The sequence below is a fragment of the Cucurbita pepo genome, chromosome 6 (genome assembly GCF_057944985.1).
Source record: "Cucurbita pepo subsp. pepo isolate OVF chromosome 6, ASM5794498v1, whole genome shotgun sequence".
Classification (NCBI taxonomy): domain Eukaryota; kingdom Viridiplantae; phylum Streptophyta; class Magnoliopsida; order Cucurbitales; family Cucurbitaceae; genus Cucurbita; species Cucurbita pepo.
Genome location: NC_141803.1, coordinates 567,642 through 584,056, shown reverse-complemented (window position 1 = coordinate 584,056; position 16,415 = coordinate 567,642). Strand labels below are relative to the sequence as shown.

Here is a 16,415-nt window from a genome sequence, read left to right as displayed (position 1 = left end):
TCCTGCGTACGGCAGATCACCGACCCAATCGATTATTTAACCAATGGCTTCAGGCATACGACTCCTGATAATGATGCGTCGCCCAAAGATATGTACCAACCAAAAAAGAATAAAAACTCAAACCCAATAACCAATAATTTTTAGTGTATGGCTGCTTCTTTCCACAATCCCATTTGGCTTGGCCTCTCATCTGGGATAGAACTATGGCCACTGCTTGCTTGGCCTCGCTATTTAGAATCTGTTTCCTAACAAAATTTACCGCCTCGGTACAGGTTCAAGCTCAAGATGGTCTCTAGAGTTTCCTTTTAGTAAATGAACGAAATACCCTCTGGTTTAGTACTACTACTCTCGCTCGAATACCAATTACGTCGTCGGGTGAGTTCAGAAAGGCAAATAGCAGAAGAAGGCATTCCACGCCCATTGAACTTCTTCACACATCAAAATATTAACAATTTAGGACATCTAATATTTACAATCTCATGGTAGGGGATCCATGTTTTTACACGATTAGGGCAAACAGGAGTTGCTTTCCGTGTCGTCTGAACAAAGCATCAGATATATATTTTTCCATGGGAAACTGAATAAAAATAGATAGTAGAAGTAGAAATGATAAAATATGGCAAGCTGAGGTCAGGATATACATAGCTGTCTCATTGGTGTAAGCAGCCTTGAGAACCTGAGGGGAACGTATGCCTGGACCAGTGTTCCGTTCTCCGTGTATTCCTGCCAGCATAAGAAGACAATGGAAGTTACTCAAGATGCAAAAAAGTGGTGGCCATGCGCCCAACAAAGAGATCAAAATAAATCCGAAGGTGGGGTCATCGTACATCACTATTTTTCATCTTTTGCCAGAAAATATTTACTATTTTGTTTAGAGCAGTCTGTTAGTGTAATAATAGAAAGTCAAGACAGCTAGGAGTAATGCACATTGATTGTGAATTTCCGGTCAGTTTTTATATTGGAAGTAAATATGGCGTTTTTTTTTAATTATACCGACAAAATGCATCAACCAAATGCACTCCCAAGGTATTTAAAAATAACCAAAAATGTGTATAATAAGAAAACAAAATGAAAATCGAAAAGGATCCTACGTGTACTTACAGTTTTCTCTACCACTCCAACCTGATGCACAGTGCTCAGGAGCTCACCTCGATCAAATGGGATCAAGGCTTCTACCCAAACCATCGAGTCCTGCCCATTCAAAACAATCATTCGTGATCTTGTCTTCATCTCTGCTGCTAACAAAGAATAGAGAAAAACTACTTTTTTCAAGAATGCAAAGTTAATACACCTTCAATTTTCCCTGAACTGCATTACAGAATTCGTCCAAGCCATCACCACTCAGGGCAGATACACAAACAACGTCTCCTCTCTTCTCTGCTTCCAGTCTAATATGTTGAGGATCACTAACCTTGTCAACCTGCCGTTGGAAATTTTGAAGTCAGCGATGCATATTGGAATTTGAGAAGGAAGAATTCGTCAATAGAATTACCAATAAGGATCCCTCACAGAAGCTACAGATTTTTCTTCAAAGTTATAAACCAAACTTCAAAACAGCAAATGAAGGGATATACAATTGGCAATACAAATTAATAATAATAATAAGAAAAGAAGGATAAATACAAAACTCTTTAGACACCAACACCAAAGAGGGGTATTCGACCTAGCTAAAGACCAAACATCCCCCAAGACTTCTATTGTCCTCCAATGATCCCCATCTTTCTCTCAAGCCAAATATTTCACAACAAGACTAAAAATAGCTACACAATTGAGCTACGAGAAAAACAGAAGCCCATTTGAAAATCCATTTTTAGTAGAACATATGAAAGAGTGCCATAAAAACGAAGAACTCCTGTTTGTTGTACCATCTACTCTCTGAAGAATAAAGAGATTCCAGTAAAGCAGACCAATACAAGCTAGGTCAATGACAAAAGGGCAAAGACATCTATTATAAGCTAAGATAAGTATCTAACTTTTTCCCATTGTTGGTGAAACGTTGTATTACCGTAAGAACTTTTTCCCGTTTACCTTGTTCCAAACCATCAACTTCGGAATTGATGACACATCCAATTCTGAAAGAACTTTATCCACAGCTTCTATCTGTTGCTCAGCCAGCGGATGGCTGAAATTGATAAAATATTGAATCAGAAAATAGGTTAGGGTAATCAGAAGCATCAATAGATTAACCAATCACCTGATGTCCACCACGTGAACCAGCAATGATGATTCTGATATCTCCTCTAGTGTTGCTCTGAATGCAGCAACCTGTACGACTTAACCAAGGATAATAATAAACTACCAGAAGATTCCGAATGATATGACAGATGAGGTGTGACTATATGATGCTTATCGTGTGGCTGCAAATCTCACCAGCATAGTTGGTAGCTTTTGGATGAAACCAACAGTATCAGTGAGTAGAAACTCGTTCCCATTCTTCATCTGGAGAGTGTGAAACAAGCATCTTAAGTTAACAAAATAAATTAAAAAATAGTTCTGTTTCAATGTAGAGAATTCTGCTGCCTGATTACGAGGACAGGAAAAAAACAAGGATATAGTTATGTAAGATCGAATATATTTCAATGTAGATGATGGGTGGCTTTCGGAAAATAGTTCCCTACTCTCCTTCGCTTTAGTGTTTATGTTGGGAGAATGCCTAATCATCCCTTGCATAAACTTCCTAGGTAAATGCAATATTTCTTATCACCAAAAAAATGGCAATCAATCAAATCATTTACAGAGTGGCACTCAAACTACCACAGCAAACTACAACAGCAAACTACAACAGTTGTATCGCATATCTCTTCAAACTTCAATAGCAGCTAACACCGCCCCCTTCTTATCACCAAAAAAATGGCAATCAATCAAATCATTTACAGAGTGGCACTCAAACTACCACAGCAAACTACAACAGTTGTATCGCATATCTCTTCAAACTTCAATAGCAGCTAACACCGCCCCCTTCTTATCACCAAAAAAATGGCAATCAATCAAATCATTTACAGAGTGGCACTCAAACTACCACAGCAAACTACAACAGTATCGCATATCTCTTCAAACTTCAATAGCAGCTAACACCGCCCGCCACCGCCCCCCCCCCCCCCATCCCACTAACAGCATTGCTCTACCAACAGGGACACATGAACATGATAACGCTGCAAGATTAAGTCTAGCTGAAATTACCTGAACCCTTCTTGTAGTTGGATCAAGGGTTGCAAACAATCGATCCTCTGCAAGGACTTCAGCTCCAGTCAACTGATTCAAGAGCGTACTCTTTCCAGCATTTGTATATCCAACCTAAAACATCATCATCCAAGACCTCTAAAATGTTGGCAGCAAGAGCTACCTTCACTTGCACAAAATTTGGAAGTAAAGAAAGTTCATGTTCATGTGAATTCACTTACCAAAGAAACTACCGGGACAGGTACAGAAAAGCGCCGGCTTCTGTACTGTTTTCGATGCATCCTAACAGACTCTAATTCCTTCCGGAGAACACCAATCTAGCAGTGATGTGTATTTACATTCAAACTTATTTTCAACAAACAAGCCAAAGAATAGCCTATTGAACGTAGCATATCATACATAACCAGATATCCTTAGCACAAGAAAGTTGGCTGGAACATATATATGCCCTTGGTGAAAATTTAAGAATTATAGACTAGAAACGGAAAACTCTAAATATTGCGAAATTAGGAATCTAAAAAAAGTGGGTGTCGTCCATCTGTTTTCCCCATAGGCTCCAAATTACTAAAGTGTATGAAGGGGGAATCATTTGAGGGGGCCAGTTATGTGTTTATGTGGGGCCCCATAGGTTTTGCTAGTTACATGAGGACCCTTGGGGGTGAAGGTCTAGAGGGGAGCGTTGTTTTGTAGTCTTATAGTTGTAATTTTCTGGACCTTCTCTTGAGAGAGGCAGGAGAGGTGCAAAGCTCTCGAAACTTCCCTCAGCTGTACAGTGCTGATAAATGAAATTGTTGATTGAAGCCTATCAGTTCCCTTTTCAGCCTTGACTCTCAAGTAAGATTCTTGATGTGATAAAAATGAAAATAGCAGAAGCAAATACTTATTATACAAAGATTCAGTAAGAAAGATCGCTTACTTGCGTTCGTAAGATACGCTTATCCACTTCAATTTGCTTCTCACCCATACCTTTCACCTGCCCTCCTGCTTGACGCTCAAGGTGAGTCCACATCTTTGTAAGTCGTGGTAACTGGTATTCCATTTGTGCCAATGCCACCTAAAGAGAAAGTTTACATGATTTAACAAAAAGATTCTTCTGTATAAACTAAATCCCTCAGAATATAAGAATGTTAAAAATACGTTGCAACCTCCCCCCCCCCCCCCCCCCCCCCCCCCACAATGAGAAAAAAGAAGACATCAATTGAAGATAACTAAACAAAAATCATTCAAAAGTGCATGAACATTGCCTGTAGAGATGCCTCATGAGTTGCTGCTCTCTGATTGAAGATATCCAGGATTAGGGCAGTACGATCACAAACTCTAACATCTCCACCAAATGATTTTTCCAAGTTTCTCAGTTGCCTAAGAGAAGAGACTATAAGTTCTATGACAAGGAAAAAAGGTTCGCTTCTCTTGAACAAGATGATAGTGTAACAGAAAACAGTGCGAAGCCTCCAAACAATTAGCAAAATAGCAACCTCTAATCACAACTCAAACAAGAAATGAACTGGCTACAGAGACTACTTTTAAGGAAACTTATTGGAAAAGAAACCATGATAAAATAAAATTAATGTCAATGATGCACTGTTTCCTCACTCATGAGAAATGATAACATCCATTAACAGAATCATTTAAATAAAATAAAATAATTATAAAAAAAAACAAACTTACCCAGCTGAAAGCTCATCATCAAATATGACAGTCTCTATACCTAATGCATGAATTGCACTCTTGATTTCTGCAACTTTGCCAGATCCTATGTAAGTCCTTGGGTTTGGAGAAGCTAGTCTGGATATCATGACAATGAAGAATCAAGAAACCTAAATAATTTTTTAATCTCAAAAATAAGGGGAGAAGTAACACTCAGAGAGCTAAATAATGAAATATTCTTAGAGTGAGAATAAAAAGATATAGCATTTGACGCTCGTGGACCAGATTCTTAAAAAGAAACATTAGGCTCTGTTTAGTCACATTTCATTTCGTAACTTTTTGAGATTAAAAACCAAGCTTGTATTCACCTCATTTATTTGTTTTGATTTTCACCTTCTCAAAACATTTTTGGATCTAAAACCAAAATTAAAATTTTCACAACTTTTTGATATTGGCTAGATTTTTTTTTCTAAAAAAGAAAAAAGTTTTCTTGGAAGTGTATATATATCACAAAACACACAAATTAAGAGTACAAGCCCATTTGTAGAAAAAAAACTAAGAAAATAATTGTTATCAAACCCAAACGAGCACTATGTAACAACTACCCTGAAGTATGCTGAAAAGAACAGAAAACAGAAAAAAAAAAGAAAAAAAAAAGTAATTGAAATTGCTAGGAGGTTCAAATATGGCCCACATCAAAGCCATTTGACATTCTTGCACATTAAAAGAGTACTAAATCGAGAGAATATCATATAACATCTACCACCATTTGAAAATATATTAATATCAATATCAAGAAATCCATATTTCAAAAAGTTTGTTGCCACCATTGAAGTTGTTTTCCATTAGAAAACCTAGTAAATGATCTGATCATAAATATGCCAAGCCAACACTTGGATTGATTACAGAATACTATTATTATTACTATTGGACAAGAGATAGAGGCTTTCATTGAGAGCAGAAGAACAGCCTAACATCCAGGCTGATTAGAGACATTTCAGCCAGAACTGATGAATTAACAGAATAAAGACATCAAATTGAGAAGGAAAGTGAAAATATGACAATCCTATTGCACATATGACCCAAAATCAATCAGATGCCAACCAAAGGAATACATTTATCTACAGAAAGGCACACGGAAGTGTCCACATAACTCACTTTTGATATGTTGAACCAACGACCTTTAGTCCAGCAGTGTCAGCTAACTGTGCCAGTTCTTTCAGAGATTCGTCTATGCTAAAAAGTTGGCCAACATCTCCTTTCCGCTCTAAGCCAACGAGGTAGGCTTGTTCTTCAAAAATCTGAATTAATAAATAAGTCAACTTCTTCATTTCCATTTTTTGAAAAGAAAAAAAATGGACGGATGAGATCCATAAATCCATGTTTTTAATTAAAAGAAACCCGCGAGCGTTGATATGAGTATCATCCCCAAATTTCTTCAACCAAACATTTTATCGGATTTGTTTTGATCACATATCCTAACTGTACCATGCTGTAACCCCTATGTGGCTCAGAACTAGAAGATATTTTTACCCAACCTATGGGAATTCGCCCCTTAATTCGACAGCGTGTGTTTTCTAAAGTTCAAAGAACCCAGTCCAAAAAATTAAGTAACGTGTTGAATTTCAACGCAACCTTTCATAATTTCCAATTGATGTTTAACATTCTCTCTTTTGTCTCCGCGGCCTCGCGTCTGATATCCTTACTCGCGGGTGTCGTTGTTCATTGCGCCAAATGAAATTTTGTAAATGCTCCATTCCACTAAAGTACAGAATAATTCATGAATTCAATCTCTTACAGTTTAGTTAAAACATCCAACCCTCAAAAGTACGAAGCCTCCTACTCTACGTTCTAAATCATGTGTGCAGTCGGAAGAAGAATCGTTGATGGAAGAAAGACATCGAAATAAGGGGCGTAACTATATTGGTATCTTAATTGATTCTAAATTCCGAAGACAGTAATGTTCAAAGGGTGAAAAGGAAAGCTCCAAGAAACATACCTCCCTTCCATTTCGCAGCTTAAACCTACTCTCGAGGCTATCCCCGTCTTCTTGTGCCTTCTTTTTAACCCTACTCGATAACTGCGATTTAGGCTCTGGTTCAGAGCTGGAGACGCCATGGATGAGCTCATCAGCATCTTTGGTTCCTTCTACTTCCTGAATAGGCTTGACAAAAGAACCATGGAAAGGGAGATTATCGGAGGACACGACGAGAGGCTCTTGTTGAAAAGTACTACAAAGGGTTCTGATAGAATTCCTCGAATCCTTTCTTGAGGCGAAGGGGAAAAGTGCGCGATTCTGGTTCGAAGAAGTACATGATGAGCATTGTTCTGGGATTGAAGGGCGGGGAAAAAAACTGACGAGGGAGGCGCTCGTCATCGATAAGATATGTTCCCGGGCTTCTGAAAAATTAATATAGTCCGTGTGACTGTAATAAAAATAAAAAATAAAAAAAAGTTTAAATACATCGAAATAAAAAAATAAAAAATAATAATAATAAACTATTTAGCTTTTGCAAAGAAAGACCGAATCAACCTCCAATGAGTTGCGTAACTAAGTTCAATTTTATTATTTTTAAGTCAATTTTTTTTCTTAGGTTTGGGCCTATTGGGCTTTTGCCATGGTATGTAATTTGGGCCATATTTATGAACTTCGATTTTTCACTCCGTTATCTTAACTATTCCAATAAACTTTCAATGTGTCACAAAATCAAATACGTATTAAATCATCGATTAACTCACAAGATTAACTTTAATTCTCTCACTTGTAATCTTGAAAATTAGTGGAAGAGGTATGATAAAATTAATATTAATTGAAATTTCATTAATTCCAACACATATATTAACAACCGATAAACATTTTATTTTTCCAGCAAATTCATTAAAAAAAATGTTAATTAATGTTATGAAACTATTCCATGAGTTAAAAAAAAAAAAAGTGAAATCATGCATGATTATCTTTAAAAAGAAGAAAAATACCCATCTAATAATTTTTTTTTATAAGTATTTCAATTTTATGATCATATATTTGAATTTTGTTTATTTAATATTAAAATAGATAATTAAAATAAAATTACAATAAAAAAAAAAAGACCATTAATCAATATTATTAATATTTTGGTATAAAAAAATACAAATATTTTTGGTTAAGGTTAACAAAATAATTAATGATTAGATAATTAAAAAATAAATAAAAGAACTGCCCGACGTAAACGGAACGGAAATCTAGCGAGGGTCGGTAATTCCCAATGCGCCAACTCCAAGTTCCCAACGGCAACACACATGGACATGAAAAACAAAGAGAAACAAACGGCGTAAGAACGGCGTCGACCGTACATTTCTTGTTTGCAGTCCAAGCAAGCAATTAGCTCTCAAAACACGAACTAATGTCGAAGAAACTCATTGAATTCTGGCTTCGATTCCACGCCGTTTCAAATTCTATAATCCTGCGTCTAAATTTTAGCAACGCACATGGCCACCAGCCCATAATTATTTGGTTTGGTTCAAATTATTATTTTTAAAATAAAGTTTGATCCCACTAATTAGGCTTTGGAATCATTATCGTTAATTACAAATCATTTCATTTCATATGCTTAAAATGCAAAAATTAAAATTTATATATGTGATCATCCCATTTTTGAATGTGATATGCAAAGTCAATCACCATACGACATGTGAAATATAATAATAATACTTTTTTAAACTAACTTGATTTCATATTGAAGAAGCTCATATTTATAAACCAACTGATAATGCTACTGCTCATAATTATCATTTAAACATAACATACCCGTACCTTTTGTGAGTCTGATCATTTGGTGGAACGTTCACTTCAGGCTTACAGCTTGCTGCTCTCTCGGTTGAAGAGTAAATCAAATCCATGGAAGCTCTCTCGGTTTACAGCTTGCTGCTCTTCATTTTCATGGCCGCATTGGCTGGCTTTCGATCCATACATTGCAGCGTGGCTTATGACAAGAAGGCCATTCTCATCAATGGCCAAAGGCGGATTCTCATTTCCGGCTCCATTCACTACACAAGAAGCACACCTGAAGTACGTATCTCTTGCATTCTTGAATTCATTGTGCAATCGTTTAAGAGTGTGACTCACAGTTGCTACTCTGTTTCTACGATTTGGCTCTGGTAGATGTGGGAGGATCTCATTCAGAAGGCGAAGGACGGGGGATTGGATGTAATCGATACCTACGTCTTCTGGAATGTTCACGAACCTTCTCCTGGCAATGTACTATCTCAGAACTCATTTATTCACCCGAACTTTGGTTAGTTTTGAGATTAATTTGTTCGCTATCACTTGTTTCAGTATGATTTCGAGGGGAGGTACGATCTGGTACGTTTCATAAAGACGGTACAGAGAGTGGGCCTTCATGTTCATCTCCGCATAGGACCTTATGTTTGTGCAGAGTGGAATTTTGGGTACACAAAAACTTCCCCCATTGATTTTTACTGCCAGTTTTTGAAGTAAATTCTTGAAATCAGATGCAGCTTTGTTATTTCTCTTCGTGGTAAATGACTCTGACATAGTGTTTATTATTGATTATATTTGACTATTTTCGTTTATGTTTTATTGTACAGTGGATTTCCCGTTTGGTTAAAATATGTACCTGGAATCAGCTTTAGAACTGATAATGAGCCTTTCAAGGTTAGTTTTCTCCATTTATTATTACCTGATTCTTTCAACTACTGAAGTTTACAGTCAGTAGTTTTTCTGGTTTATTGCTCTCCAGATGGCAATGCAAGGGTTCACCCAGAAAATTGTACTAATGATGAAGAACGAAAAGCTATTTGCCTCACAAGGTGGCCCCATTATCCTTTCACAGGTAAAGGTTTAGAAGCTTATGTGATATCTCCATATGGCAACGTTACAATCAATGCTATGGATACTGTTCATAAGTGAGAAACAAAACTATGAGCGAGATCCTACGTCAGTAGGAGATGGTAGAAACCACCCCTTAATAGACGTGTTTTAAAACTGTGAGGTTGATGACAATATTTAACGGACCAAAGCTGACAATTCAACCTAAATTTTCAAAATAAAAAATGTGGTTTTCAAAAACATGTTTTGTTAGTAGAATTTGGTTAAGAATTTGAATCTTTCTACTTTCATAAACAAAATAACTTAAAATTTTCATTTCAATTTTGTTTTGTTAGATTGAAAACGAGTATGGGCCGGAAGGTAGAGCGCTTGGAGCTGATGGTCATGCATACATTAATTGGGCGGCAAAGATGGCTGTTGGACTGAACACAGGAGTGCCTTGGGTGATGTGCAAGGAAGATGATGCTCCTGATCCTGTGGCAAGCCATCTTTTTTTGTTTACTGGCGCAGAAATATATCAATCTTTAAACATCAATGGAAATTTCTGGTTATAAATTCTCCATTTTTTGGTCACAGATAAATTCATGCAATGGTTTTTATTGTGATTACTTCTCCCCTAATAAGCCTTACAAGCCTACATTATGGACTGAGGCATGGAGTGGCTGGTACACATCTTACTTATCAATCCTCTGTATATTCAATCTACCAATGGAATTATTACTCTGATCATTCTATCCTCCCTGTAATGGAAGGTTTACAGAGTTTGGTGGCCCAGTTTATGGTAGACCTGTCCAAGATTTGGCATTTGCAGTTGCTCGCTTCATACAAAAGGGTGGTTCATTTTTTAACTATTACATGGTTTGTTAGCTTGCTTCACTCACTTCGATGTTTTTATGAACTTGATATGCCTGACATAAAACTGAATCCACTTTGTTTTGATTAATGAAAGTATCATGGTGGAACCAACTTTGGACGCACTGCTGGAGGCCCATTCATTACAGCTAGTTATGACTACGATGCTCCACTCGATGAATATGGTGAGAAGGCTCAACATATCTATCTCATCACAAACCATATTAGTCCTCTTTAGAACTTTTCTTTCAAGCTTCCCTTTAAGATTTTTAAAATGCGTATGCTAAGGAGAGGTTTCCACACACTTATATAAGGTGTTTCGTTCTCCTCCCCAATCGATGTGGGATCTCACTATCCACCCCCTTTGGGGCCCAACTTCCTAACTGTCATTTGTTTTCTTCTCCAATCGATGTGGGCCCCCCAATCCACTTCTCTTCGGGCCCAATGTCCTTGCTGGTACACCGCCTTGTGTCTACTCCCTTTAGGGCTCAACCTCCTTACTAGCACATTGTCCAGTGTCTAGCTCTATTATCATTTGTAACAGCACAAGCCCACCACTAACCGATATTGTCTTTTTTGGGCTTTCCATTTCGGGCTTCCTCTCAAGATTTTTAAAATTCGTCTTCTAGAGAGAGGTTTCTACACTTTTATAAAGAATGCTTCATTCTCCTCCCCAACCGATGTGGGATTCACATATATAATCATTCCGTCTCCGACACTTCAAATATATTGCTCGGAATTATCCCTGAAAGAAAATGATCTGCAGTTCTATTTCTGTTACTGACAGGCAAAGCTAACTACTTAATTACTATTTACTTTTAGGCATGATCAGGCAACCAAAATATGGGCATCTGAAGAACCTCCATAGGGCCATTAAGTTATGTGAACATGCTTTAGTTACTTCAGATCCTACAGTTACCTCACTAGGATCCTATCAGCAGGTTGGCCTTTGTTTATTCAATGACTTCCTTCTCAAAATTGTGATGATGTTTCTTAGCTCAACTAAGTAATTCCCCAGGCTCACGTTTTCTCTTCGGGACCTGGAAGTTGTGCTGCTTTTCTTGCAAATTACCATTCAAGTTCTGCAGCTACAGTAGTGTTCAACAACATGCATCACATTTTGCCTCCTTGGTCAATAAGCATCCTTCCCGATTGTAAGCGTGTTGTGTTCAATACTGCAAAGGTATATAATCAATCTTGAAATTTAGGACATGTTTTCTTGTGCATTTTATTCTCCTATGTTTTAATTCAGATTGTTCTGTGCTCATCAAGATTGGAGTTCATATTGCACGAACCCAAATGTTGCCAACAATTTCCAAGTTGTCATGGGAAACTTATAATGAAGATACATCTTCCCTAGGAGAGAGTTCAAGAATGACTGTTGCCGGCCTCTTGGAGCAGATAAATGTCACTAGAGATGCCAGTGACTATCTTTGGTACATGACAAGGTGAGCCTGGAATTATATGGTATCTTCAGCTAGCTGGTTTCTAGTACTATATAAAAGCTTGCTTATCGACATAGATCGAATAAAAACTTGATCCAAAAATTTCAATTTGTAACTGGACTATTGTAACGGCCGAAGCCCACCGTTAGCACATATTGTCCTCTTTGTGCTTTTACTTTTGAGCTTCTTTTTAAAGATTTTAAACCACGTCTGCTAGGGAGAGGTTTTCACACACTTAGAAAGAATATTTCGTTCTCCTCCCCAACTGAGGTGGGATCTCACAATTATACACCATATTGCACAACCCTGTTGTCCTAATTAGAAAACACATATAGAACACTCATTGACAATAAATTTGCATTGTATTCTAGTGTTGGCATCAGTTCATCAGAAGCATTTGTTGGAGGACAGAAGCCCACTTTAACTGTGCGATCAGCTGGCCATGCTCTCCATGTTTTTATCAATGGACAGTTCTCAGGTATGCCTTCAATCCCTTAGATTTCATCTTCAACGTGATGATCGAATTTATGTCATTAGTACATAAATTACAGGCTCGGCTTATGGAAGTAGGGAACGTCGAGAATTTACATTTACTGGCCCTATCAACTTACATGCTGGGATGAACAAAATTGCTCTACTCAGCGTCACAGTCGGCTTACCGGTTGACTCCTTCCCCATATATCCACTTTTAAGCTTTAAACCAATCATATAAGCAGAAAGTACAACTTGACTTTGCCATAACTATATTATTGCTGATTTGCATTCTGTTGTTAGAATGTTGGGATGCATTTTGAGACATGGCAAACGGGTATCCTCGGTCCGATTTCGATAAGTGGGCTTAATGAGGGAAAGAAGGATTTGACATGGCAGAAATGGAGTTACCAGGTAAAATGACTCACATATGAATCAATGGGGATGGGCAGGGTTCCCCTTTCGATTGATTCAGTCTAATATCCTTGACTGGCAACAGGTAGGCTTACAAGGAGAGGCAATGAATTTGGTCTCTCCAACCGAAGCTGCGTCTGTGGATTGGATAAAAGGTTCTCTTGCTTCACAAGCTCAGCGACCATTGACTTGGTACAAGGTAAAATCCAAACTGAATTAGTGACTCAAATGAGGAAGTTTTATAATTTAGTTGGAAGTTGCAGGCTAATTTCAATGCGCCAGGAGGGAATGAGCCATTGGCTTTGAACTTGAGAAGCATGGGCAAGGGCCAAGCATGGATTAATGGACAGAGTATTGGAAGATATTGGATGGCTTATGCAAAGGGTGGCTGCAGTAGGTGTAGTTATGCTGGGACATACAGACCTTCCAAATGCGAACATGGTTGTGGGCAGCCAACCCAACGATGGTAACACTAAATAGCAGAATCAAATTCTATTCTTCATACGGTTATAGCTGATTCCTTTCATTTCTTATATGTTCATCCAGGTATCACATTCCTCGATCCTGGTTAAAACCAACCAATAATGTATTGGTGTTGTTTGAAGAACTTGGTGGAGATGCGTCCAAAATATCACTTTTGAGGAGGTCTGTGACTGGTGTTTGTGGTGAGGCAGTTGAACACCATGTGAGAAATGAAAGTTACATCATTGAAAGCAACGAGGAACCAGATTCGTTTCACCTGCAATGTAATCCAGGGCAGATCATATCAGCCATAAAATTTGCAAGTTTTGGAACTCCTTCTGGAACTTGCGGAAGTTACCAAAAGGGAACTTGCCATGCACCAGATTCTCATGCCATATTAGAGAAGGTCCGTTCATAGCTTCTATCATATATAGTTTTGAAGGATACTTTAAGACTAACACTCATAATTTGAAATATTTCTACAGAAATGCATCGGGCAGGAGAGTTGTTTGGTGTCGGCAACCAGAGACAACTTTGGCGTAGACCCATGTCCTAATGAATTGAAACAGTTATTAGTTGAGGTCGACTGTGCCATAGCCGATATCAAAGGACGCGGTTCGTGAGAAAAGTTCAACAGCCAGCATCCTTGCTCCTCACCAGCATGCTGTTCTATGTTGTGAAGCCAAGGTGATTTAACTTACTGATTGAAGATTAGTTTCATTGATCATATGTTGCATTGCATATTAATTTATATATGATAGGCATGTGTAAGTTATTACCATTAGAGGAACTCATAAGCCCTGTAAATGGGAAGGTTCGAGCTCATTACATTGTTTTCTTGAAAGATCATGATAGCCATTTGCCCCAAAAGCCCTTGGCCTTTTATTAATTAGATGGGATGAGTTTAAGTTATAAAGAGTGTATTAGTCGTTCAGATTAGTTCATTTGGATGAATTCCCCCTTAAGAGTCTCCCCTCATTTCAACCATCTGTGGTCACAGCCCATGCCCACTGCTAATAGATATTGTTCTTTTTTGTCTTTTCTTTTTGAACTTCCCCCTTAAGGTTTTAAAATGTTAAAATGTGTATGTTAGGAAAATGTTTCAAATGTTTTGTTCCCCTCTCCAACCGATATGAGATCTCACAATCTACACCCTCATTCGGGACTCAATGTCCTCACTGGCACATCGCCCAGTGTCCACCTCCTTTGAGATTCAACGCCCTCACTGGCACACCACCTGGTGTCTGGTTCTGATACTATTTGTAACGGCTCAAACTCACCGCCAGCAGATATTGCTCTTTTTGAGCTTTCCCTTCGGAACGATCAATGTATTTAAAGTTGTGCTGACCAAAAGCATCAATTTATTACCAACTGGGGAAAGGTGGCACCTTTCTCTTCAAATGAAATCCAAAGAACAGATGATGGTATCTCCTCAACATAGACTTCCCATTAGGCATGCTGTAAAACAATCTTCTGCAATGCATATTTTCTTGCACCGACAAACCTGGCCACCACCTTCCCATTCTTCAAGAACATGAAACAAGGGAAAATCTCTGCAGGGCAGGGCTTGAATCAACTTACATTCAATTTATCAACATCGACCTTCAAGAATATAACATTACTCATCTTCTTAGCCAACTCTGCAAAAACTGGAGCGATGGCACGGCAGGGACCGCACCATGCGGCAGTGAAGTCCACGACAATCTGTAGAATTGAAATTGTTTAAGAAGAGGAAGAACACATGAAGAAACTAATAGATTTAGAATCAAGCAGTACCAGTTTATTGGATTGTTTTCCTTTGAGGAGCTGCTGCTTCCATGATCCAACGGTATGGCACGTAATCACTCCGCTGTTTTCCGCCATGTTCTATCTTAAAACACAAAATCAAAGAGAATTTTAAATTGAAACTGCTCGTCTCTGTAAGTTGGTCGTCCAACGAGAGAACTGAACAAATACAAACCTAAATGGCTCAATTTAAAGCGGTAGAAGTAAAAGAAGACATGGAAATGAACGAGCAATAGGGAAGCCTCATTTGCGGTGCATATGGAATCGAACCATTGGGAAAGCATCGAGAGCTCCTACAACAAAATTCTTGAAACGCCCGACGACGGAAGTGCGTTCGACAGACCAAACACAACTAAGATGAAAGCAAAAAGGAGAAGAAGCATCAAAGATTCAGATTTTGCGGTTTTACTTCGCACCGCGGTGCGAAACGATGTAAGCATATCATTCGCACCATCCGATCTCTAGGCATTCACACGTAGCCCAAAGTTGTTGGGCCTCCAAATATGTATTATGGGCTTGGTATGGGCTTATCAACGAATACTGGGCCTAGATGAGCCCAATGAAAATGGTACCGATGGAAATTGGGAGTAAATATTTTTAGTTTCTGGGGGAGTTTGATTTTTGTGAGGCAGAGAGCTCAACACACAGGCTCTCGACAAGCAAGCAAACAATTTGCTTTGGTTTATCTAAACACTTGGGAACACTGGCAGTGCTTCAATGGCGCTTCCTCAGCTCATTCCTTCCTCTTCCTCTTCGTCTCTGTCCCATAATCCCATTTTAAATCCCAACACAATTTCTTCTACCTTAACCCTTAGCCCTAGATTCTTCTCTTCTGCTGCCGCCTTTCGCCACCGCTGCCACAAGCCCAATACGCTCAAGTGTTCTGCTTCATCTTTCCCGGAAAAACATCACACCGGCTCTCCCAAATCCGGCGATCACGTTGAGCTTCCGCTATTTCCCCTTCCTCTCGTTCTTTTCCCCGGCGCTATTCTTCCTCTGCAGATCTTCGAGTTTCGCTACCGGATGATGATGCACACTCTGCTTCAGACTGATCTTCGCTTTGGAGTAATTTACACCGATGCAGTTTCTGGTACAACGGATGTTGGATGCGTTGGTGAGGTCGTCAAACACGAGCGACTCGTTGACGACCGATTCTTCCTTATCTGTAAGGGCCAAGAGCGGTTTCGAGTCACCAATCTTGTTCGGACGAAACCTTATCTCGTCGCCGAAGTTACATGGCTCGAGGACCGGCCGTCCGACCGTGGAGAAGAGGATTTGGATGCGTTGGCGAACGAGGTAGAGTCATACATGAAGGACGTGATTCGATTGTC

At 38.7% G+C, this 16,415-nt stretch overlaps 3 protein-coding genes across 3 annotated transcripts; 1 reads left to right on the top strand and 2 right to left on the bottom strand.

Moving 5' to 3' along the window:
- Positions 1-394: 394 nt before the first annotated feature.
- Positions 395-7,243, bottom strand: LOC111796964 (GTP-binding protein, HflX). The gene is made up of 13 exons (XM_023679794.2): positions 6,827-7,243; positions 5,986-6,128; positions 4,849-4,965; positions 4,425-4,539; positions 4,097-4,234; positions 3,402-3,497; positions 3,181-3,294; positions 2,371-2,439; positions 2,195-2,265; positions 2,029-2,122; positions 1,292-1,420; positions 1,102-1,191; positions 395-723 (listed from the first exon to the last, which is right to left on the bottom strand). The coding sequence occupies exons 1-13, from the start codon at positions 7,202-7,204 to the stop codon at positions 631-633; spliced, it is 1,647 nt and encodes a 548-aa protein (XP_023535562.2). The 5' UTR covers positions 7,205-7,243; the 3' UTR covers positions 395-630.
- Positions 7,244-8,554: 1,311 nt separating this feature from the next.
- LOC111797312 (beta-galactosidase 5-like) lies at positions 8,555-14,167 on the top strand. The gene is made up of 19 exons (XM_023680291.2): positions 8,555-8,875; positions 8,969-9,064; positions 9,143-9,255; positions 9,415-9,481; positions 9,567-9,659; positions 9,991-10,134; positions 10,232-10,320; positions 10,408-10,513; positions 10,605-10,692; positions 11,330-11,448; positions 11,526-11,690; positions 11,780-11,955; positions 12,324-12,430; positions 12,504-12,613; positions 12,727-12,837; positions 12,923-13,036; positions 13,101-13,303; positions 13,384-13,705; positions 13,785-14,167. Exons 1-19 carry the CDS (start codon positions 8,705-8,707, stop codon positions 13,920-13,922), a joined length of 2,532 nt encoding a protein of 843 aa, XP_023536059.2. The 5' UTR covers positions 8,555-8,704; the 3' UTR covers positions 13,923-14,167.
- A 304-nt stretch (positions 14,168-14,471) lies between these two features.
- LOC111797602 (thioredoxin H1-like) lies at positions 14,472-15,496 on the bottom strand. The gene is made up of 4 exons (XM_087124640.1): positions 15,260-15,496; positions 15,076-15,169; positions 14,881-15,003; positions 14,472-14,803 (listed from the first exon to the last, which is right to left on the bottom strand). The coding sequence occupies exons 2-4, from the start codon at positions 15,160-15,162 to the stop codon at positions 14,732-14,734; spliced, it is 282 nt and encodes a 93-aa protein (XP_086980766.1). The 5' UTR covers positions 15,163-15,169; positions 15,260-15,496; the 3' UTR covers positions 14,472-14,731.
- Positions 15,497-16,415: the final 919 nt, after the last annotated feature.